Source organism: Oncorhynchus nerka, linkage group LG16 (assembly GCF_034236695.1).
Source record: "Oncorhynchus nerka isolate Pitt River linkage group LG16, Oner_Uvic_2.0, whole genome shotgun sequence".
Classification (NCBI taxonomy): domain Eukaryota; kingdom Metazoa; phylum Chordata; class Actinopteri; order Salmoniformes; family Salmonidae; genus Oncorhynchus; species Oncorhynchus nerka.
Genome location: NC_088411.1, coordinates 48,363,857 through 48,388,319, shown reverse-complemented (window position 1 = coordinate 48,388,319; position 24,463 = coordinate 48,363,857). Strand labels below are relative to the sequence as shown.

Sequence of the window (24,463 nt, the reverse complement as noted above, 5' to 3'; positions counted from 1 at the left end):
TGGTTTTTTCTTTTCTTATAAAATGTATGGCTAAACATATCATTATATTTAACTGTATCAATGTACCGTTTAAAACATCCTGGTTATTGTAAACATAGCCTAACATTTTAAACGTCATTATGCTTTAGAAATCGGTTCTGTTACAGTACAAGAGAGACATATATTATTGGATGTTGATAGAATAACTGATATCAATGTAGCCCTGTCACTTAAATCATGAAATCAATTGCTTAATCTTTTGACAACGCACTGCCACATCCCTATTTCGTTTATTTAATATCTGAATTTGAAACCTCAGCTATATCAATCCCACGGAGATCATTAGCTCTGATCCAGTGCCTTAAACGTACATAACACCCTGGACTAGAGCTAAGCGGTACAAAGCTATCATTTGACATTTTTTCATGACACATGAACAGGTTTGATTTTAGTAGGCACCCCAGGTACCAGGACAAGAACCCCTCCCTCACCGGTGTATTGATCATGCTTCTTGATAATCCATCTACCTGACAGGTGTGGCCTCTCTTTATTTATTTTGTGGTACTTTTTTTACCCCTTTTTCTCCCCTATTTTGTGATATCCAAATGTTAGTTACAGTCTTGTCCCATCCCATCACTGCAACTCCTGGACGGATTCGGGAGAGGGGAAGGTCGAGAGCCACGCGTCTTTCCCGAAACACAATTTGACAGAAATAAATATGTTGTGCATATGGAACATTTCTGGGATATTTTATTTCAGCTCATGAAAACAGCACTTTACATGTTGCAATTATATTTCTGTTCAGTGTATATCCAAACCACATTGACCTCTTTACTGTATCTATCTATGCATGGAAACACGTTATAAGGTCTAACGCCTAGGTCACAACAACAGGGTTGAGCGCAAAATAGTACACAGCGTTATCTGGATGTGTGCAACAAAAGTTGAATATTCTCATTATCAAATGTTATTTGTCACATACACCTGGTTATCAGATGTAATTGCGAGTGTAACGAAACGCTTGTGCATCTAGTTCCGTTGGTGTCTCGAGACGAACTGCGCATGTGCAGGCAGTCAAATCAAAAGGCACTCCATCAATATAAAGTTGTTTTTGACGAAAATTAAAAACGTGTCAGTTTGTCACTTTCACGAGGTTGGAGTAATAACATGTTCAACTATTTAAGACATTGGCTCGAATCGAGGTTGTGCCTTTAGGTTTCGAGAAAATGAACAACTAAGGAATAATGTTTCACTTCTCAAATCCAGGCCTGATCTTCCCATTCTGTTTCTAACGCGTTCCCGGAACTCTCGCGATGTTGCGCCTCCGAGTTTTACAAACCGTAGATATTCTTCCGAGATCTTGGAGAAGAACTTCCTCGGTGCCGTCACAGCGGCATATGTAACCACTTAACGTGGTACTTCGCACCATCTCAAGTCCATTTTATGTTCACACCCAGCCTTAAAAATGCTACTTGCCGCTTTACCGAGTAGGGTCAAGCTCCTTTCTGGACGTTCGTTGGCGTTTACCGCCGCTCGGATGTGTTCTGCTGGCCCTGCAGCCGCCAACCCGGTCGTCTACTTTGACATTGCAGCTGACAACCAGCCCGTCGGAAGAGTAACATTCGAGGTGAGTTCAGTTGTCTTTACTAAGAACTTGATCCGATGGTTTACGTAACTGGGCTATTAAATAGTTCATTTGTTTTGGGCCTCGGCCTTTGAGATGACGAGTATGTTTCTGATAATGCATCAGATGCGACTGGAAACCGACGTGAAGACGCTCAGTTGGACCTAAATTACAGCACAACTAGTTAGTATGCCAGCCCTGTAGAACTGGGCCTACTGTACAAACTAGCTACTAGTCTGATTTAATCAGCAATTATCGGGTGTATATGCAGCCTGAAACGGATGCCTGTAAAATCTTGTAAATATTCCTCATGTCCACCAGATGCATCAACCTCTTTGTGTTCCGGCGGAAGTCATTAATTGTCAAATGGAGCCGCATGTGTTCAATATGTTCATCTCGTGAGTTGTTTTACTGTGTGGTAGTACAGACTATAACTAACCAGCATTTAACTAAGGGAATGAAACGCGAAGCCCGTGTGTCAAATGCGGACTAGACATTAAGCAAAACAAAACGTATAATATGCATCTGGTGGACATCGGAATTTAAACGAAAGAATGTTTAACAAAATTACATTTAAACTTATCCTTCAGTTGTTCGAGATTTTAAACAAAATAAAGTATTGTTTACCAGACTTTTTAGTCGGGCACTTGGGCACCATGTCCACCAGATGCATATTATATATATACACACACACACAGTGCCTTCAGAAAGTATTCAGACCCCTTGACTTTTTCCACATTTTGATGTTATAGCCTTACTCTAAAATTGAGGACATTTTTATTTATACCCCATAATGATAACAATGGACCATAGCCCATAATGATAACAATGGACCATAGCCCATAATGATAACAATGGACCATAGCCCATAATGATAACAATGGACCATAGCCCATAATGATAACAATGGACCATAGCCCATAATGATAACAATGGACCATAGCCCCATAATGATAACAATGGACCATAGCCCATAATGATAACAATGGACCATAGCCCATAATGATAACAATGGACCATAGCCCATAATGATAACAATGGACCATAGCCCATAATGATAACAATGGACCATAGCCCATAATGATAACAATGGACCATAGCCCATAATGATAACAATGGACCATAGCCCATAATGATAACAATGGACCATAGCCCATAATGACCATAGCCCATAATGATAACAATGGGACCATAGCCCATAATGATAACAATGGACCATAGCCCAATACCATAGCCCATAATGATAACAATGGACCATAGCCCATAATGATAACAATGGACCATAGCCCATAATGATAACAATGGACCATAGCCCATAATGATAACAATGGACCATAGCCCATAATGATAACAATGGACCATAGCCCATAATGATAACAATGGACCATAGCCCATAATGATAACAATGGACCATAGCCCATAATGATAACAATGGAGTTTTAGTCATTTTATTAAAACTCCAAAAAACAAATACCTTATTTACATAAGTATTCAGACCCTTTGCTATGAGACTCAATTGAGTTCAGGTGCATCCTGTTTCCATTGATCCTCTTTGAGATGTTTCTTTAATTTTCTTGGAGTCCACCTTTAGTCAATTGAATTGATTGGACGTGATTTGGAAAGGCACACAACTGTCTATATAAGGTCCTACAGTTGACAGTGCATGTCAGAGCAAAGACCAAGCCATGAGGTTGAAGAAATTGTCCGTAGAGCTCCCGAGACAGGATTATTTAGAGGCGCCGATCTGGGGAAGGGTATCAACACATTTCTACAGCATTGAAGGTCCCCAAGAACACAGTGGCCTCTATCACGAGAGAACTGCATATCCAACCAACCATGTACCTACCGGCTCTCTATAAAGTTTGGTAAACAATACTTTCCTAACCCTAACATTTCAAACAGCAAAAGGACAACTTGTAGTGTTTTCTTTTTTAAATGTAATTGTATTCAACATTCTGGCTTGTAATTTACGTGATTTTTGTCGTTTCAGGCTTTATATACCAATTAATTGTGTATTACAGCATAATTGAATCAGATTAGCTAGCTGCATGCAACTGACTGTCTCATAACGTATGCTATTTTTTTATTTTGCAGCTGAATGCAGATGTTGTGCCCAAAACAGCAGGTAGGGGCAGAACAACTATTCATGATTCAGTCGTCTTTAATCAAATCAAACTTTATTGGTCGCATACATAATTTTTTTATCGCAGGTGCGGTGAAATGCTTATTAGGTGGTGGGCTGTACTAGGCCATCTGTTTTTTACTTTTAGAGATGATCGATCTCTGTCGATTTCAGTGCAAGAGGTGTCACTACAGTCCCTGGTTCGAAAACCAGGTTGTATCACAACCGGCCATGATTGGGAGTCCCTTATGGCGGCGTACAATTGGACCAGCGTCGACCGGGGTTGGCAGTAGCATTGTGTTATGTGACACAACTGCACATTTTAGTGGCGTTTTGTCCCCCAGCACAAGGTGCACTTGTGTAATGATCATGCTTCTTTTTAATCAACTTTTTGATATGCCGCACCTGTCAGGGGGATGGATTATCTTGGTGAAGGAGAAATGCTCCGGGATGTAAACAAACATTTGAGAGACATCAGCTTTTTGTTTATGGAAAATTTCTGGTATCTTTAGTTTCAGCTCATGAAACATGGGACCAACACTTTGCATGTAGTGTTTTATATTAGTTAGATTTAGTAGGTTATAGTATATTTAAATACTGCCTGAGACAGCTTCGCTACTTGCCACCGTACTCAAATGGTGACACACTTGACGATGGTGGTCTTTGTTCATATGTACAGTGCCTTCAGAACGTATTCAAACCCCTTGACTTTTTCCACATTTTGTTACGTTACAGCCTTATTCTAAAATTGATTACATTTGCTGCCAAAGGCGTTTCAAAGTACTGAGTAAAGGGTCTGAATACTTGTGTAAAATGTCATATTTCCATTTATTTGTACTAAAATAGCTAAAATATCCCAAAAACTGTTTTTGCTTTGTCATTATGGGTTATTGTGTGTAGATTGAAGAGGGAGGAGAACTGTATTACATTTTACAATAAGGCTGTAACGTAACAAACTGTGGAAAGAGTCAAGGAGTCTGAATACTTTCCGAATGCACTGTGTGTGTGTGTATAATCATGCCAGATCCTGATTTCAACTATTTGAATTCACTGACAGAGGAGTGAGAGCTAATGAAACACACATTGACATTTACAGTAGCTGGCTAGTCAAACCTGGCACATTGGCTAGCTGACAAATTGACATTTACAGTAGCTGGCTAGTCAAACCTGACACATTGGCTAGCTGACAAATTGTCGAGCTCCACAGAGCTACCTCTTCATATGCTCAAGACACGATGTAATGCCTGCTCCATATTTCAAGTGCACTCAAACAGATATGTATCTAATTTCAGTCTTGGAGCTAGCTAGCTATATCGGATCCTCTTCAGTCTGGGAGCTAGCTAGCTAGCTATATCTGATCCTCTTCAGTCTGGGAGCTAGCTAGCTAGCTATATCTGATCCTCTTCAGTCTGGGAGCTAGCTAGCTATATCTGATCCTCTTCAGTCTGGGAGCTAGCTAGCTAGCTATATCTGATCCTCTTCAGTCTGGGAGCTAGCTAGCTATATCGGATCCTCTTCAGTCTGGGAGCTAGCTAGCTAGCTATATCTGATCCTCTTCAGTCTGGGAGCTAGCTAGCTAGCTATATCTGATCCTCTTCAGTCTGGGAGCTAGCTAGCTATATCTGATCCTCTTCAGACTGGGAGCTAGCTAGCTATACCTGATCCTCTTCAGTCTGGGAGCTAGCTAGCTAGCTATATCTGATCCTCTTCAGTCTGGGAGCTAGCTAGCTAGCTATATCTGATCCTCTTCAGTCTGGGAGCTAGCTAGCTAGCTATATCTGATCCTCTTCAGTCTGGGAGCTAGCTAGCTAGCTATACCTGATCCTCTTCAGTCTGGGAGCTGATCCTCAGCTAGCTAGCTATATCTGATCCTCTTCAGTCTGGGAGCTAGCTAGCTATATCTGATCCTCTTCAGTCTGGGAGCTAGCTAGCTAGCTATATCTGATCCTCTTCAGTCTGGGAGCTAGCTAGCTAGCTATATCTGATCCTCTTCAGTCTGGGAGCTAGCTAGCTAGCTATACCTGATCCTCTTCAGTCTGGGAGCTAGCTAGCTAGCTATATCTGATCCTCTTCAGTCTGGGAGCTAGCTAGCTAGCTATATCTGATCCTCTTCAGTCTGGGAGCTAGCTAGCTAGCTATATCTGATCCTCTTCAGTCTGGGAGCTAGCTAGCTATATCTGATCCTCTTCAGTCTGGGAGCTAGCTAGCTAGCTATATCTGATCCTCTTCAGTCTGGGAGCTAGCCAGCTAGCTATATCTGCTAGCTATATCTGATCCTCTTCCGTCTGGGAGCTAGCTAGCTAGCTATATCTGATCCTCTTCAGTCTGGGAGCTAGCTAGCTAGCTATATATGATCCTCTTCAGTCTGGGAGCTAGCTAGCTATATCTGATCCTCTTCAGTCTGGGAGCTAGCTAGCTATATCTGATCCTCTTCAGTCTGGGAGCTAGCTAGCTATATCTGAGCCTCTTCAGTCTGGGAGCTAGCTAGCTAGCTATATCTGAGCCTCTTCAGTCTGGGAGCTAGCTAGCTATATCTGAGCCTCTTCAGTCTGGGAGCTAGCTAGCTATATCTGATCCTCTTCAGTCTGGGAGCTAGCTAGCTATATCTGATCCTCTTCCGTCTGGGAGCTAGCTAGCTAGCTATATCTGATCCTCTTCAGTCTGGGAGCTAGCTAGCTATACCTGATCCTCTTCAGTCTGGGAGCTAGCTAGCTAGCTATATCTGATCCTCTTCAGTCTGGGAGCTAGCTAGCTAGCTATATCTGATCCTCTTCAGTCTGGGAGCTAGCTAGCTAGCTATATCTGATCCTCTTCAGTCTGGGAGCTAGCTAGCTATATCTGATCCTCTTCAGTCTGGGAGCTAGCTAGCTATATCTGATCCTCTTCAGTCTGGGAGCTAGCTAGCTATATCGGATCCTCTTCAGTCTGGGAGCTAGCTAGCTAGCTATATCTGATCCTCTTCAGTCTGGGAGCTAGCTAGCTATATCTGATCCTCTTCCGTCTGGGAGCTAGCTAGCTATATCTGATCCTCTTCCGTCTGGGAGCTAGCTAGCTATATCTGATCCTCTTCCGTCTGGGAGCTAGCTAGCTAGCTATATCTGATCCTCTTCCGTCTGGGAGCTAGCTAGCTATATCTGATCCTCTTCCGTCTGGGAGCTAGCTAGCTAGCTATATCTGATCCTCTTCCGTCTGGGAGCTAGCTAGCTAGCTATATCTGATCCTCTTCAGTCTGGGAGCTAGCTAGCTAGCTATATCTGATCCTCTTCAGTCTGGGAGCTAGCTAGCTAGCTATATCTGATCCTCTTCCGTCTGGGAGCTAGCTAGCTAGCTATATCTGATCCTCTTCAGTCTGGGAGCTAGCTAGCTATATCTGATCCTCTTCCGTCTGGGAGCTAGCTAGCTATATCTGATCCTCTTCAGTCTGGGAGCTAGCTAGCTATATCTGAGCCTCTTCAGTCTGGGAGCTAGCTAGCTATATCTGATCCTCTTCAGTCTGGGAGCTAGCTAGCTATATCTGATCCTCTTCCGTCTGGGAGCTAGCTAGCTAGCTATATCTGATCCTCTTCAGTCTGGGAGCTAGCTAGCTATATCTGATCCTCTTCAGTCTGGGAGCTAGCTAGCTATATCTGATCCTCTTCAGTCTGGGAGCTAGCTAGCTATACCTGATCCTCTTCAGTCTGGGAGCTAGCTAGCTAGCTATATCGGATCCTCTTCAGTCTGGGAGCTAGCTAGCTAGCTATATCTGATCCTCTTCAGTCTGGGAGCTAGCTAGCTATATCTGATCCTCTTCCGTCTGGGAGCTAGCTAGCTATATCTGATCCTCTTCCGTCTGGGAGCTAGCTAGCTAGCTATATCTGATCCTCTTCCGTCTGGGAGCTAGCTAGCTATATCCGATCCTCTTCCGTCTGGGAGCTAGCTAGCTAGCTATATCTGATCCTCTTCAGTCTGGGAGCTAGCTAGCTAGCTATATCTGATCCTCTTCAGTCTGGGAGCTAGCTAGCTAGCTATATCTGATCCTCTTCCGTCTGGGAGCTAGCTAGCTATATCCGATCCTCTTCAGTCTGGGAGCTAGCTAGCTAGCTATATCCGATCCTCTTCAGTCTGGGAGCTAGCTAGCTAGCTATATCTGATCCTCTTCCGTCTGGGAGCTAGCTAGCTAGCTATATCTGATCCTCTTCAGTCTGGGAGCTAGCTAGCTAGCTAGCTATATCTGATCCTCTTCAGTCTGGGAGCTAGCTAGCTAGCTATATCTGATCCTCTTCAGACTGGGAGCTAGCTAGCTATATCTGATCCTCTTCAGACTGGGAGCTAGCTAGCTATATCTGATCCTCTTCAGTCTGGGAGCTAGCTAGCTAGCTATATCCGATCCTCTTCAGTCTGGGAGCTAGCTAGCTAGCTATATCTGATCCTCTTCCGTCTGGGAGCTAGCTAGCTATATCTGATCCTCTTCCGTCTGGGAGCTAGCTAGCTAGCTATATCTGATCCTCTTCAGTCTGGGAGCTAGCTAGCTATATCTGATCCTCTTCAGTCTGGGAGCTAGCTAGCTATATCTGATCCTCTTCAGTCTGGGAGCTAGCTAGCTAGCTATATCTGATCCTCTTCAGTCTGGGAGCTAGCTAGCTATATCTGATCCTCTTCAGTCTGGGAGCTAGCTAGCTAGCTATATCTGATCCTCTTCAGACTGGGATCCTCTAGCATAATCAGACAGCAGGTTCACGTTTTCACAAGAGGCTGTGTTTACATCGTAGATAGAAACAGGTCATTGGTTGCCTTCATCACGAGGGGTATGTACAGGAGTTTTGATTTGGTTCCAAGTTTAGTAGTTTGGCAAATTTGCCTGAGCAGCCGAGTGTTGAAATATACTTTTCATGAGAAAATGTGCAAGAGTTGAAGTTGCTAAGTTTTACTGTTTTATATTCAACAAAAAAATCTGCTCCTCCCTCGACAGGGATCGATCAACTTCAGTTTAATGCTTCACCACCTTATGTTTCTAGCTCCAATAGTGCATTAATTTCTAACAATACACATATAATCCAAATGTTTAAAAAAAAAAAAAAAAAGAAGAAATTAGAACCTATCAGAACGAGCAATGTCAGAGTCCAGAGAGTGTGTGTGTAATTCATACTTTGAATGAAAGTTATTGTATTCGTACATCCTGTTGTTCATGTTGTAACCCCATTAGCAAGGGCTCTCCCACCGTGTTCCCGGAGAGCTACCGTCCTGTAGGTTTCCACTACAACCTAGCAACCTCTAGCGCACCTGACTCTAATAATTAGCTGGTTGATAAACTGAAATCAGGTTATTTTACAACTGGGGGGCTAGAGCGAAAAACCTACAGGATGATGTCTCTCCTGGAACAGGGTTGGAGAGCCCTGGCTAAACCATTATTTCTCCCTCTCAGAGAATTTCAGAGCACTGTGCACAGGAGAACATGGTTTTGGCTACAAGGGATCCATCTTCCACAGGATCATCCCTCAGTTCATGTGCCAGGTAGGTCAAGTAATGTTTGTTTTAGTTTGAGAACCCCTAATGTTCACCTATACCTTTCTTTATTATTATTATTGTGGTAACTCATGGTATCTTGCCCCAAACACATGTAAGCCTTTCTCTGACCCCTCTAAATGTGTGTCTATGTGACTCTGTAGGGGGGAGACTTCACTAATCACAATGGAACTGGAGGGAAATCTATCTACGGACTCAAATTCAAAGACGAGAACTTCGAACTGAAGCACACGGGACCTGGTAAGTGATTCACCCTTTCTGTTTTGTCTGGGTTGAAGTTGACCTGATCTTGCCTGAGTGTCATTCTGTTTGTGCTATTATGCCAACTCCCAATCGCTCGTTATCATGTGAAAGAAATGGCTTGCCGACGACCCACTGCAATGGAATTGACAAGTGATAGCTTGACATTCTAGATTAAAATGATCTGGGAACATTCTAGATTAAAATGATCTGGGAACATTCTAGATTAAAATGATCTGGGAACGTTCTAGATTAAAATGATCTGGGAACATTCTAGATTAAAATGATCTGGGAACATTCTAGATTAAAATGATCTGGGAACATTCTAGATTAAAATGATCTGGGAACATTCTAGATTAAAATGATCTGGGAACATTCTAGATTAAAATGATCTGGGAACATTCTAGATTAAAATGATCTGGGAACATTTTAGATTAAAATGATCTGGGAACATTCTAGATTTTAAATGTATTTCCAGAATACTGTAGCCTAACTTTTTGGGGTTATTTTTTCAATGAGCCCCCTTCGTACCACTAGATGGCAGCATTGCATTGCGGCTGTTTCAACGAGAGCCTTACTGCATAACCAATTTATTGTGGTTGAGGACGATTACCTATTTCGGTTAACACAGCCATAAAGAATCAATTGACCAAATCTAGCTGTTTCTGATTCTGAGTAAATAGGCCTCTTGATATTTCAGATCACGAACTTGATATCAAGGATGTTGTCATACGAACTGAAACTCGGCTTGTCTTGAGCAGTGTTTGTGTACAGTACCTCAGCTAACTTGACAGGCATCACTTAGGGTCTAGGTACATAATGTGATGTGGTGTTTCTTTTTCCATTTAGGCATTCTGTCAATGGCCAACGCTGGGCCCAACACCAACGGCTCCCAGTTCTTCATCTGCACCGACAAGACAGAGTGGTACGGACAGAGAAACAGACCAGGGCCTGCTGTGTTGATAGTGTCTGAGTAGGACTGCAGCTCTACAGTGCATTCTGAAAGTATTCAGACACCTTGACTTTTTCCAAATGTTCTTACGTTACAGCCTTATTCTAAAATAGATTTTTTTTAAAGATCCTCAGCAACCTACACACTACGCATAAACAGTTTTTTTTTTGGGGGGGGATTTTAGCAAATGTATTTAAAATAAACAAATACCTTATTTACATAAGTATTCACAACCTTTGCTACGAGACTTTAAAAACTCAGGTGCATCCGGTTTCCATCCTGATCATCCTTGGGATGTTTCTACAACTTGATAGGAGTCCACCTGTGGTAAATTCAATTGATTGGACATGATTTGGAAAGGCACACACCCGTCTATATAAGGTCCCACAGTTGACTGCGTGTCAGAGCAGAAACCAAGCCATGAGGTTGAAGGAATTGTCCGCAGAGCTCCGAGAGGATTGTGTCAGGGCACAAATCTGGGTAAGGGTACCAAAACATTTAGGCAGCATTGAAGGTCCCCAAGAACACAGTGGCCTCCATCATTCTTAAATGGAAGAAGTTTGGAACCACCAACACTCTTCCTAGAGCTGGACACCCGGCCAAACTGGGGACAAGGACCTTGGTCAGGGAGGTGACCAAGAACCTGATGGTCACTCTGACAGAGGTCCAGAGTTCCTCTGTGGAGATGGGAGAACCTTCCAGAAGGACAACCATCTCTGCAGCACTCCATATGGCAGAGTGGCCAGACAGAAGCCACTCCTCAGTAAAAGGCACATGACAGCCCACTTGGAGTTTTCCTAAAGACTCTCAGACTATGAGAAACAATATTCTCTGGTCTGATGAAACAGATTGAACTCTTTGGCCTAAATGCCAAGTGTCATATCTGGAGGCAACATGGCACCATGACTACGGTGAAGCATGGTGGTGGCAGCATCATGCTGTGGGCATGTTTTTCAGCGGCCTAGGAGGGACTAGGAGACTAGTAAGGATCGATGGAAAGATGAACGGAGTAAAGTACAGAGATCCTTGATGAAAACCTGCTCCAGAGCACTCAGGACCTCAGACTGGGGTGAAGGTTCACCTTCCAACGACCCTAAGCACACCGCCTAGACAATGCAGTTGTGTGTCTTCAGGACAAGTCTCTGAATGTTCTTGAGTGGTCCAGCCAGAGCCCGGACTTGAACCCGATCGAACATCTCTGGAGAGACCTGAAATTAGCTGTGCAGCGACGCTCCCCATCCAACCTGACGGAGCTTGAGAGGATTTGAAGAGAAGAATGGGACAAACTCCCCAAATACAGGTGTGCCAAGCTTGTAGCGTCATACCCAAGAAGACTCAAGTCTTTAATCGCTGCCAAAGGTGCTTCAGCAAAGTACTGAGTAAAGGGTCTGAATACTTTTGTAAATGCATATTTCAGTTTATATTTGTAATAAATTAGCAAAAAATGTGGATATTTTTGCTTTGTCATTATGGGGTATTGTGTGTAGATTGAGGGGGGAAAGAAGATTTAATCCATTTTGAGGCTGTAACGTAACAATCATGAAAGTCAAGGGGTCTGAATACTTTCCAGAGACACTGTAGGATCAGTTATGCCAGTTTATATCATAAAGAATAATATTGTGTGGGCAGGGAGGACCTGATCCTAGATCAGGACTACGCTGAGACCCTTTCCACATACAGTACGTCCCCAGACAATTCAGATTTTCTTTCTCAATCCAGGGGAAAGTGAATAAACCTCTTCCTCTTCTATCTCAGGCTGGATGGCAAACATGTTGTGTTTGGCAGCGTGACCCAGGGACTGGATGTGATCAGGAAAGTGGAGAGGTTTGGCTCTCGTTCGGGGCGTACCTCCAAGAGTATCACCATCGCGGACTGTGGAGAGCTGAAGTAGTCTGGGAGTCCCAAATTGTACCCTATTCCCTATATAGTGCACGACATTGGGGAAATGGGGCACGCCCACGAAGCGGGCATGATGGTTTCCTGGTGTTAATTTGTATTATTGTTGGACATAAAAGACCTAAAAACACGAAATGAAGTTCCAAGTTATTTTAATTTTAGAAATCTGTTCCCAAGTATAATAGAGATGTGATTGTATACAAACGAGGTTTGAAATCAGATTTAGAGCTTCCTCTTTAAACACCGTGACAATAGCGTGTTTTTTTTTTTTTTTTCAGGATATTGTGTCAAACACTTTTTTTTTTTAGGGGGAAAGTTATTCTGTGATTTGATCTTTTTTTTTATAAATGATTTCTACCACTGGCCCTGTGTTAACTCATCCAATGTGAACGTTTCCAAGAAACAAGTTGTCTGCACATCAGGGGACCGGCACATCGGAGATGTTTTAATTTCCTCTATTGAGAAACGGCTTGGCTCTGAATGTGCTTTTTTCTATGTTGTATTTCTGTCTTCCATTCCACCACCACGGATCCATTCCACCACGGATCCTGTTAAGTCAGGAAGAACCATTTTGGGCTGGGTTTGACTAATACAAGTAGGATACAAGAAGATTCAGTTTCTTATCGGGCTGATGTCTGAATGGAATGATATTTTGTTACTTTAGGAGTGGAAAGACTCTAACATGATGTGGCCGGGTGGAGATTATAACAGAACGTAGCCAAGATGTTCAAACGTTCATAGTTGACCTGCAGGGTCAAATAATAATCACAGTGGTTGTAGAGGGTGCAACAGGTCAGCACCTCAGGAGTAAATGTCAGTTGGCTTTTCATAGCTGATCATTCAGAGTATCTTTACCGTTCCTGCTGTCTCTAGAGAGTTGAAAACAGCAGGTCTGGGACAGGTAGCACGTCCGGTGAACAGGTCAGGGTTCCATAGCCGCAGGCAGAACAGTTAACTGCAGCACGATCAGGTGGACAGGGGACAGCAAGGAGTCATCATGCCAGGTAGTCCTGAGGCATGGTCCTAGGGCTCAGGTCCTCTGAGAGGAGAGAGAGCGTTGCAAAGTCTTATATGGACCTGCGTACAGTCGGTCTGACTGCAAACTTCTGAGAAGTGGTTAACTCAAGTGTAGAAAAGGTTTCTTAAGTCTGAATCAGGCCTATTGTGCGTACTGTTGGGTTTCACATACCTTTTTCATAGCAAGAGCTGAAGCACCCTTCACAGTTCCATCAGAACACCCTTCACACAGTTCCATCAGAACACCCTTCACACAGTTCCTTCAGAACACCCTTCACACAGTTCCTTCAGAACACCCTTCACACAGTTCCTTCAGAACACCCTTCACACAGTTCCTTCAGAACACCCTTCACACAGTTCCTTCAGAACACCCTTCACACAGTTCCTTCAGAACACCCTTCACACAGTTCCATCAGAACACAGTTCCATCAGAACACCCTTCACACAGTTCCATCAGAACACCCTTCACACAGTTCATCAGAACACCCTTCACACAGTTCCATCAGAACACAGTTCCATCAGAACACCCTTCACACAGTTCCATCAGAACACCCTTCACACAGTTCCATCAGAACACCCTTCACACAGTTCCATCAGAACACCCTTCACACAGTTCCATCAGAACACCCTTCACACAGTTCCATCAGAACACCCTTCACACAGTTCCATCAGAACACAGTTCCATCAGAACACCCTTCACACAGTTCCATCAGAACACCCTTCACACAGTTCCATCAGAACACCCTTCACACAGTTCCATCAGAACACCCTTCACAGTTCCATCAGAACACCCTTCACACAGTTCCATCAGAACACCCTTCACACAGTTCCATCAGAACACCCTTCACACAGTTCCATCAGAACACCCTTCACACAGTTCCATCAGAACACCTGTCACACAGTTCCATCAGAACACCCGTCACACAGTTCCATCAGAACACCCGTCACACAGTTCCATCAGAACACCCTTCACACAGTTCCATCAGAACACCCTTCACACAGTTCCATCAGAACACCCTTCACACAGTTCCATCAGAACACCCTTCACACAGTTCCATCAGAACACCCGTCACACAGTTCCATCAGAACACAGTTCCATCAGAACACCCTTCACACAGTTCCATCAGAACACCCTTCACACAGTTCCATCAGAACACCCTTCACAGTTCCATCAGAACACCCTTCACACAGTTCCATCAGAACACCCTTCACACAGTTCCATCAGAACACCCTTCACAGTTCCATCAGAACACCCTTCACACAGTTCCATCAGAACACCCTTCACACAGTTCCATCAGAACACCCTTCACACAGTTCCATCAGAACACCCGTCACACAGTTCCATCAGAACACCCTTCACACAGTTCCATCAGAACACCCTTCACACAGTTCATCAGAACACCCTTCACACAGTTCCATCAGAACACAGTTCCATCAGAACACCCTTCACACAGTTCCATCAGAACACCCTTCACACAGTTCCATCAGAACACCCTTCACACAGTTCCATCAGAACACAGTTCCATCAGAACACCCTTCACACAGTTCCATCAGAACACAGTTCCATCAGAACACCCTTCACACAGTTCCATCAGAACACCCTTCACACAGTTCCATCAGAACACCCTTCACACAGTTCCATCAGAACACCCTTCACACAGTTCCATCAGAACACCCGTCACACAGTTCCATCAGAACACCCGTCACACAGTTCCATCAGAACACCCGTCACACAGTTCCATCAGAACACCCGTCACACAGTTCCATCAGAACACCCTTCACACAGTTCCATCAGAACACCCTTCACACAGTTCCATCAGAACACCCTTCACACAGTTCCATCAGAACACCCTTCACACAGTTCCATCAGAACACCCTTCACACAGTTCCATCAGAACACCCGTCACACAGTTCCATCAGAACACAGTTCCATCAGAACACAGTTCCATCAGAACACCCTTCACACAGTTCCATCAGAACACCCTTCACACAGTTCCATCAGAACACCCTTCACACAGTTCCATCAGAACACCCTTCACACAGTTCCATCAGAACACCCTTCACACAGTTCCATCAGAACACCCTTCACACAGTTCCATCAGAACACCCGTCACACAGTTCCATCAGATCTTTACCATTTTACAGTACTTCTACATTTGAACCCATATGATTTAGCCTGGTCCCAGAACTGTGGTCTCCTTCTATAGCCTGGTCCCAGAACTGTGGTCTCCTTCTATAGCCTGGTCCCAGAACTGTGGTCTCCTTCTATAGCCTGGTCCCAGAACTGTGGTCTCCTTCTATAGCCTGGTCCCAGATCTGTTCGTGGTCACCTGTCAAGCCAAGGATTTGGCATGATAACACAGACTGGCACAAACAGATGAACTTCCTTCCAATCCAAACATTCAGGAAGTAATGTATACACATGTAACCTATCCTATAACTGTAGGTACATTCAGGAAGTAATGTATACACATGTAACCTATCCTATAACTGTAGATACATTCAGGAAGTAATGTATACACATGTAACCTATCCTATAACTAGGTACATTCAGGAAGTAATGTATACACATGTAACCTATCCTATAACTAGGTACATTCAGGAAGTAATGTATACACATGTAACCTATCCTATAACTAGGTACATTCAGGAAGTAATGTATACACATGTAACCTATCCTATCAGTGGTGGGCCGTCAGGGCCAGCAAGGCCTTCTCTGCTGGCCTAAACATCATCAGAATATAATTTTTTTTTAAATATAATTTCCCACAAATATGTATTAAATTATTCCCCAGAGTAAGAGTTATACTCTTCATTTCATAGCTTTCCTCTTGGTTGCACTGCTTCCAGCCCCAGGTTGAGATTTGGAGGGCTGGTCTTTATGCTAGATCTTTTATCCAATCATATTCAGCCATCATGTGTTGCCAGGGGTCTAAAATCTGCCCTCAGGCCTTCAGAATCAACAGTGCGGGCGCTTGTAGCTTAAAGTGAATGGAAATTAAAATTTAGTGTCAACCAATCAGCTTTAGAGTTGGCTATTGTACGCCTGCTGGCTGGCTCCAGTGTTACACAGGAGCCAGCTAGCAGGCGTAGTGCGTGCACGTCTTTTGATTGGATTACCAATATTGAGAGGCAGGTCCTATATGGACAGGTCTATGCAAACCTCAGAACTAGGAAACTGAATTTGATAAACTAATTAATTTGCGTAGTACTAAGATGTTTTTTTAACCCACAATGGCGGGAGGAGGAGAAGATATCGATTTGGTCGAGGATATAATTATAACGCCATTCTCAAGACAAACTTTTCAAGAAAAGTTAGACATTGTCAGGAGAGGTCGCCCGACGCCGACGCTACAAAGCCTGTCAGAGGCGGGAAAGGGGTTCGTTCGCCACTTTCAAAGTTCCAACTACGAGCGCTATCAATGGCTCACGGGCTCCGAGAAGCACTGCAAACTGTACTGCTGGGAATGCCTATTATTTGCAAGTGATAGATTTGGTGTTTGGAGCCACACTGGCTTTGCAAACTCGAGTTGTCTAACCAAGGCAGCAATGAGACACGGCTGGGCACTTACAAGCAATGGTGCTTTTGAAAACTTTTGGGGACACCCGAGTGGATCTACAGCTCAACGAACAAGCGCGCAGGGCAACGGGAGCTGCACAATGAAAAGGTATTGTACTCTTCCCCTGCAATTCTAGGAATAAAAATGTCAATTTCAAGGTGACGCAACGCCTGGTTTTATACTGCGTTTCTGTCTAAATGTATAGAGCCATGGCATCATAATGATGGTAATAAGAGGTGGATTAATTCGGGTGTGTAGGACCTCACTGAAGGTCCAGCCTCCAGGCCCACGGCACGCCAGTGTATCCTATAACTGTAGGACCTCACTGAAGGCCCAGCCTCCAGGCCCACGGCACGCCACTGTACCCTATAACTGTAGGACCTCACTGAAGGCCCAGCCTCCAGGCCCACGGCACGCCACTGTATCCTATAACTGTAGGACCTCACTGAAGGCCCAGCCTCCAGGCCCACGGCACGCCACTGTATCCTATAACTGTAGGACCTCACTGAAGGCCCAGCCTCCAGGCCCACGGCACGCCACTGTATCCTATAACTGTAGGACCTCCCTGAAGGCCCAGCCTCCAGGCCCACGGCACGCCACTGTATCCTATAACTGTAGGACCTCACTGAAGGCCCAGCCTCCAGGCCCACGGCACGCCACTGTATCCTATAACTGTAGGACCTCACTGAAGGCCCAGCCTCCAGGCCCACGCCACTGTACCCTATAACTGTAGGACCTCACTGAAGGCCCAGCCTCCAGGCCCACGGCACGCCACTGTATCCTATAACTGTAGGACCTCACTGAAGGCCCAGCCTCCAGGCCCACGGCACGCCACTGTATCCTATAACTGTAGGACCTCACTGAAGGCCCAGCCTCCAGGCCCACGGCACGCCACTGTACCCTATAACCGTAGGACCTCACTGAAGGCCCAGCCTCCAGGCCCACGCCACTGTACCCTATAACTGTAGGACCTCACTGAAGGCCCAGGCCCACGCCACTGTACCCTATAACTGTAGGACCTCACTGAAGGCCCAGCCTCCAGGCCCACGCCACTGTATCCTATAACTGTAGGACCTCGCTGAAGGCCCAGCCTCCAGGCCCACGGCACTGTACCCTATAACTGTAGGACCTCGCTGAAGGCCCAGCCTCCAGGCCCACGCCACTGTATCCTATAACTGTAGGACCTCGCTGAAGGCCCAGCCTCCAGGCCCACGGCACGCCACTGTATCCTATAACTGTAGGACCTCACTGAAGGCCCAGCCTCCAGGCCCACGGCACGCCACTGTATCCTATAACTGTAGGACCTCACTGAAGGCCCAGCCTCCAGGCCCACGGCACGCCACTGTATCCTATAACTGTAGGACCTCACTGAAGGCCCAGTCTCCAGGCCCACGGCACGCCACTGTACCCTATAACCGTAGGACCTCACTGAAGGCCCAGCCTCCAGGCCCACGCCACTGTACCCTATAACTGTAGGACCTCACTGAAGGCCCAGCCTCCAGGCCCACGGCACGCCACTGTACCCTATAACTGTAGGACCTCACTGAAGGCCCAGCCTCCAGGCCCACGGCACGCCACTGTACCCTATAACTGTAGGACCTCACTGAAGGCCCAGCCTCCAGGCCCACGGCACGCCACTGTACCCTATAACTGTAGGACCTCACTGAAGGCCCAGCCTCCAGGCCCACGGCACGCCACTGTACCCTATAACTGTAGGACCTCACTGAAGGCCCAGCCTCCAGGCCCACGGCACGCCACTGTACCCTATAACCGTAGGACCTCACTGAAGGCCCAGCCTCCAGGCCCACGCCACTGTACCCTATAACTGTAGGACCTCACTGAAGGCCCAGCCTCCAGGCCCACGGCACTGTACCCTATAACTGTAGGACCTCACTGAAGGCCCAGCCTCCAGGCCCACGGCACGCCACTGTACCCTATAACTGTAGGACCTCACTGAAGGCCCAGCCTCCAGGCCCACGGCACGCCACTGTACCCTATAACTGTAGGACCTCACTGAAGGCCCAGCCTCCAGGCCCACGGCACGCCACTGTACCCTATAACTGTAGGACCTCACTGAAGGCCCAGCCTCCAGGCCCACGGCACGCCACTGTACCCTATAACTGTAGGACCTCACTGAAGGCCCAGCCTCCAGGCCCACGGCACGCCACTGTATCCTATAACTGTAGGACCTCACTGAAGGCCCAGCCTCCAGGCCCACGGCACGCCACTGTATCCTATAACTGTAGGACCTCACTGAAGGCCCAGCCTCCAGGCCCACGGCACGCCACTGTATCCTATAACTGTAGGACCTCACTGAAGGCCCAGCCTCCAGGCCCACGGCACGCCACTGTACCCTATAACCGTAGGACCTCACTGAAGGCCCAGCCTCCAGGCCCACGCCACTGTACCCTATAACTGTAGGACCTCACTGAAGGCCCAGCCTCCAGGCCCACGGCACGCCACTGTACCCTATAACTGTAGGACCTCACTGAAGGCCCAGCCTCCAGGCCCACGGCACGCCACTGTACCCTATAACTGTAGGACCTCACTGAAGGCCCAGCCTCCAGGCCCACGGCACGCCACTGTACCCTATAACTGTAGGACCTCACTGAAGGCCCAGCCTCCAGGCCCACGGCACGCCACTGTACCCTATAACTGTAGGACCTCACTGAAGGCCCAGCCTCCAGGCCCACTGCACGCCACTGTACCCTATAACCGTAGGACCTCACTGAAGGCCCAGCCTCCAGGCCCACGCCACTACCCTATAACTGTAGGACCTCACTGAAGGCCCAGCCTCCAGGCCCACGGCACTGTACCCTATAACTGTAGGACCTCACTGAAGGCCCAGCCTCCAGGCCCACGGCACGCCACTGTACCCTATAACTGTAGGACCTCACTGAAGGCCCAGCCTCCAGGCCCACGGCACGCCACTGTACCCTATAACTGTAGGACCTCACTGAAGGCCCAGCCTCCAGGCCCACGGCACGCCACTGTACCCTATAACTGTAGGACCTCACTGAAGGCCCAGCCTCCAGGCCCACGGCACGCCACTGTACCCTATAACTGTAGGACCTCACTGAAGGCCCAGCCTCCAGGCCCACGGCACGCCACTGTACCCTATAACTGTAGGACCTCACTGAAGGCCCAGCCTCCAGGCCCACGGCACGCCACTGTACCCTATAACTGTAGGACCTCACTGAAGGCCCAGCCTCCAGGCCCACGGCACGCCACTGTACCCTATAACTGTAGGTACATCCCTTTTTACTAGGAAGGAAGCAACATTTTTATTTCATACAAAAAGTTAAAAACAAGTCAATTATGTTGTCAACAATTGCAGCATTACATTTTTTTGCATTTATTTCATATAGCACAGTGGTGAATTACTATCTAGTTATGGTATCATTTCTGCTCTATATACTGGTATCATTTCTGCTCTATATAATGGTATCATTTCTGCTCTATATAATGGTATCATTTCTGCTCTATATAATGGTATCATTTCTGCTCTATATAATGGTATCATTTCTGCTCTATATAATGGTATCATTTCTGCTCTATATACTGGTATCATTTCTGCTCTATATAATGGTATCATTTCTGCTCTATATAATGGTATCATTTCTGCTCTATATAATGGTATCATTTCTGCTCTATATAATGGTATCATTTCTGCTCTATATAATGGTATCATTTCTGCTCTATATAATGGTATCATTTCTGCTCTATATACTGGTATCATTTCTGCTCTATATAATGGTATCATTTCTGCTCTATATAATGGTATCATTTCTGCTCTATATAATGGTATCATTTCTGCTCTATATAATGGTATCATTTCTGCTCTATATAATGGTATCATTTCTGCTCTATATAATGGTATCATTTCTGCTCTATATACTGGTATCATTTCTGCTCTATATACTGGTATCATTTCTGCTCTATATACTGATATCATTTCTGCTCTATATAACGGTATAATTTCTGCTCTATATACTGGTATCATTTCTGCTCTATATAACGGTATCATTTCTGCTCTATATAATGGTATAATTTCTGCTCTATATAACGGTATAATTTCTGCTCTATATAATGCCAATTTTCATTCATGATAGCATTAGTGCTTCAATATCCTTAACAGAAACATCTTTGGAATGATAGCGTACATACCCTACACAATAAGCACCTTTTCACAGATAATAATATATAAGGCACTTGTTTGTTAATACAAATAGCATATTCCTAGATACACAGAACAGTTAATGGCTTTTCAAAGATATTCAAAATTATAATTGTTTTTTTATTTTAACTAGGCAAGTCAGTTAAGAACAAATTCTTATTTGGGTGGCTACTTTGAAGAATCTCCAAATATAAAATTATATTTGTATTTGTTTAACACATTTTTTTGGTTACTACCTGATTCAATATGTGTTGATGTCTTCACTATTATTCTACCATGTAGAAAAGAATCAAAAAGAATAAAGAAAAACCCTTGAATGAGTCGGTGTGTCCAAACATTTGACTGGTGCTGTATAAGCATACCGCATCAGATTTAAATGTAAACTATTGGCCCTGCTTTCAAAAAGCTACTGATTCCATAGTTAGTGATCCACAGCAGTCTCGGAAGATTTATGAAAAAAGGTGACACGATATTTAATCCTCGTGCTGATAACATTTCACAATGTAAAAACATAACTAGTAAATGACTCAATGAAATATGTTAGACTAATGAATACATAAACAGGAAACAACGTCTTCAGAATCCCTCTCTGAGTTGATATTATTTTATAATGATATATTATTGCTATTATTACTATGACCCAACACCAACCTAATTCACTTCACTTGGGCCGGGATCCAATCAAGTGTGGGTTGTCAGCCATTGTTACTGTGTCGCACTGCTGAAAATGCCCCTTTTAAAAAAAGGCAATTTCTCTCCCCTTCTCTCTCCTCTCAAGAGTTCTTATTCACGGTAAACGATGTCGACTCGAGCGTAAATGACTCTGAACAGTTAAGGCTACGCGCTTGTCGACAACACGCCTTTGGAATCCAGGGATATCGTCATAAAACACACACGACACACCAGGGTTTGGGTCAATTTCACTTCAAATCAGGAAGTAAACTGAAATTGGAACTTCAGTTTACTTCCTGAATTGACTTAGTTGAAATGGAATTGTCCCCAATTTACACACATGAAGGGAACACAAACAGGTAAATGTTTCACAGGAGAATCAGGCCTATTTTTACTGAGATTAAATATATATATAAACACATTTAGATTAGTTTTGCCTCTTCATAAACCACTGGAGGTTTAAGTGAAGGGAAGACCAGGGAAGTGAACTCGGCTCCAGGGTGAAGTTTACTCTAGGTACAACTTCCCCTCCCCCAGACCTGACCTTAACCATTGGTGGAGAAAATGCTAAACTGACCCAAGATCAGTGTCTAGAGGGCAACTCCATGAACCAGATAACGACAGGTTTTTATTGCACGTGACGACAGTAGTAGCCGAGGACCTTGCATTTTTCACACAGGTGCTGTGGGTGCTCCTTGCTCTGGTCTGAAACATCTAACCCATCAGGTTTCTCCAGAGGTCTCTACACAGAGAAACACAGGTAACATTAAGCTGTTTAAAACACAGAGAAACACAGGTAACATTACGCTGTTTAAAACACAGAGAAACACAGGTAACATTACGTTGTTTAAGATATTTACAACACAATGTATTCAACCTTTTATGTATCCAGGTCCCATTGAGGTGCGAAGACCTCTTTCACAAGGGAGACCAGGCCACTATATAGGGTTTACAAAGGTCTTCATAAGTAGACCTGGCCACTATCTATAGGGTTTACAAAGGTCTTCATAAGTAGACCTGGCCACTATCTATAGGATTTACAAAGGGCTTCATAAGAAGACCTGGCCACTATCTATAGGGTTTACAAAGGGCTTCATAAGTAGACCTGGTCACTATCTATAGGGTTTACAAAGGGCTTCATAAGGGAGACCTGGCCACTATCTATAGGGTTTACAAAGGGCTTCACAAGGGAGACCTGGCCACTATCTATAGGGTTTACAAAGGGCTTCATAAGTAGACCTGGCCACTATTTATAGGGTTTACAAAGGGCTTCATAAGGGAGACCTGGCCACTATCTATAAGGTTTACAAAGGGCTTCATAAGTAGACCTGGCCACTATCTATAGGGTTTACAAAGGGCTTCATAAGTAGACCTGGCCACTATCTATAGGGTTTACAAAGGGCTTCATAAGGGAGACCTGGCCACTATCTATAGGGTTTACAAAGGGCTTCATAAGTAGACCTGGCCACTATCTATAGGGTTTACAAAGGGCTTCACAAGGGAGACCTGGCCACTATCTATAGGGTTTACAAAGGGCATCATAAGTAGACCTGGCCACTATCTATAGGGTTTACAAAGGGCATCATAAGTAGACCTGGCCACTATCTATAGGGTTTACAAAGGGCTTCATAAGTAGACCTGGCCACTATCTATAGGGTTTACAAAGGGCTTCATAAGTAGACCTGGCCACTATTTATAGGGTTTATACAAAGGGCTTCATAAGTAGACCTGGCCACTATCTATAGGGTTTACAAAGGGCTTCATAAGTAGACCTGGCCAATATCTATAGGGTTTACAAAGGTCTTCATAAGTAGACCTGGCCACTATCTATAGGGTTTACAAAGGGCTTCATAAGTAGACCTGGCCACTATCTATAGGGTTTACAAAGGGCTTCATAAGTAGATCTGGCCACTATCTATAGGGTTTACAAAGGGCTTCATAAGTAGACCTGGCCACTATCTATAGGGTTTACAAAGGGCTTCATAAGTAGACCTGGCCACTATCTATAGGGTTTACAAAGGGCTTCATAAGTAGACCTGGCCACTATCTATAGGGTTTACAAAGGGCTTCATAAGTAGACCTGGCCACTATCTACAGGGTTTACAAAGGGCTTCATAAGTAGACCTGGCCACTATCTATAGGGTTTACAAAGGGCTTCATAGGGAGACCTGGCCACTATCTATAGGGTTTACAAAGGGCTTCATAAGTAGACCGGGCCACTATCTATAGGGTTTACAAAGGGCTTCATAAGGGAGACCTGGCCACTATCTATAGGGTTTACAAAGGGCTTCATAAGGGAGACCTGGCCACTATCTATAGGGTTTACAAAGGGCTTCATAAGTAGACCTGGGCACTATCTATAGCACATATGTCAGAGTCAAGGCCCGCGGGCCACATCCGGCCCGCAAGAAGGTTTTTTACGGCCCCTGGGATGATCTTGATTTATTATTAGAACCGGCCCGCAGCAAGCCGGCAGCCCGCAGATCTTTTACACGCACCAATACTACATTTCCCACAATGCAAAGGTGACGCACCGAGCAGTAGGCTGCTTCATTTCAATATTTATTGGCACAGCAGTCGTCAGCATCACAGTAAAATTAACTTTCAGATACCCATCAAAAATGGCAAAACGGAAGGTGGATACTGAGAACCGGGGGTTTCAAACAAGGTGGGAGTCGGAGTATATGTTCACGAAGGTAGCTGGAAAACCTGTGTGTCTTCT

General features: G+C 44.9%; 1 protein-coding gene across 1 annotated transcript; it reads left to right on the top strand.

The window, feature by feature from the left end:
• Window positions 1-1,318: 1,318 nt before the first annotated feature.
• On the top strand, window positions 1,319-12,678 carry LOC115125925 (peptidyl-prolyl cis-trans isomerase A-like). Its single transcript, XM_029655515.2, has 6 exons — window positions 1,319-1,606; window positions 3,698-3,728; window positions 9,127-9,215; window positions 9,371-9,467; window positions 10,317-10,392; window positions 12,175-12,678. The coding sequence occupies exons 1-6, from the start codon at window positions 1,445-1,447 to the stop codon at window positions 12,308-12,310; spliced, it is 591 nt and encodes a 196-aa protein (XP_029511375.1). The 5' UTR covers window positions 1,319-1,444; the 3' UTR covers window positions 12,311-12,678.
• The last annotated feature ends 11,785 nt before the right edge of the window (window positions 12,679-24,463 follow it).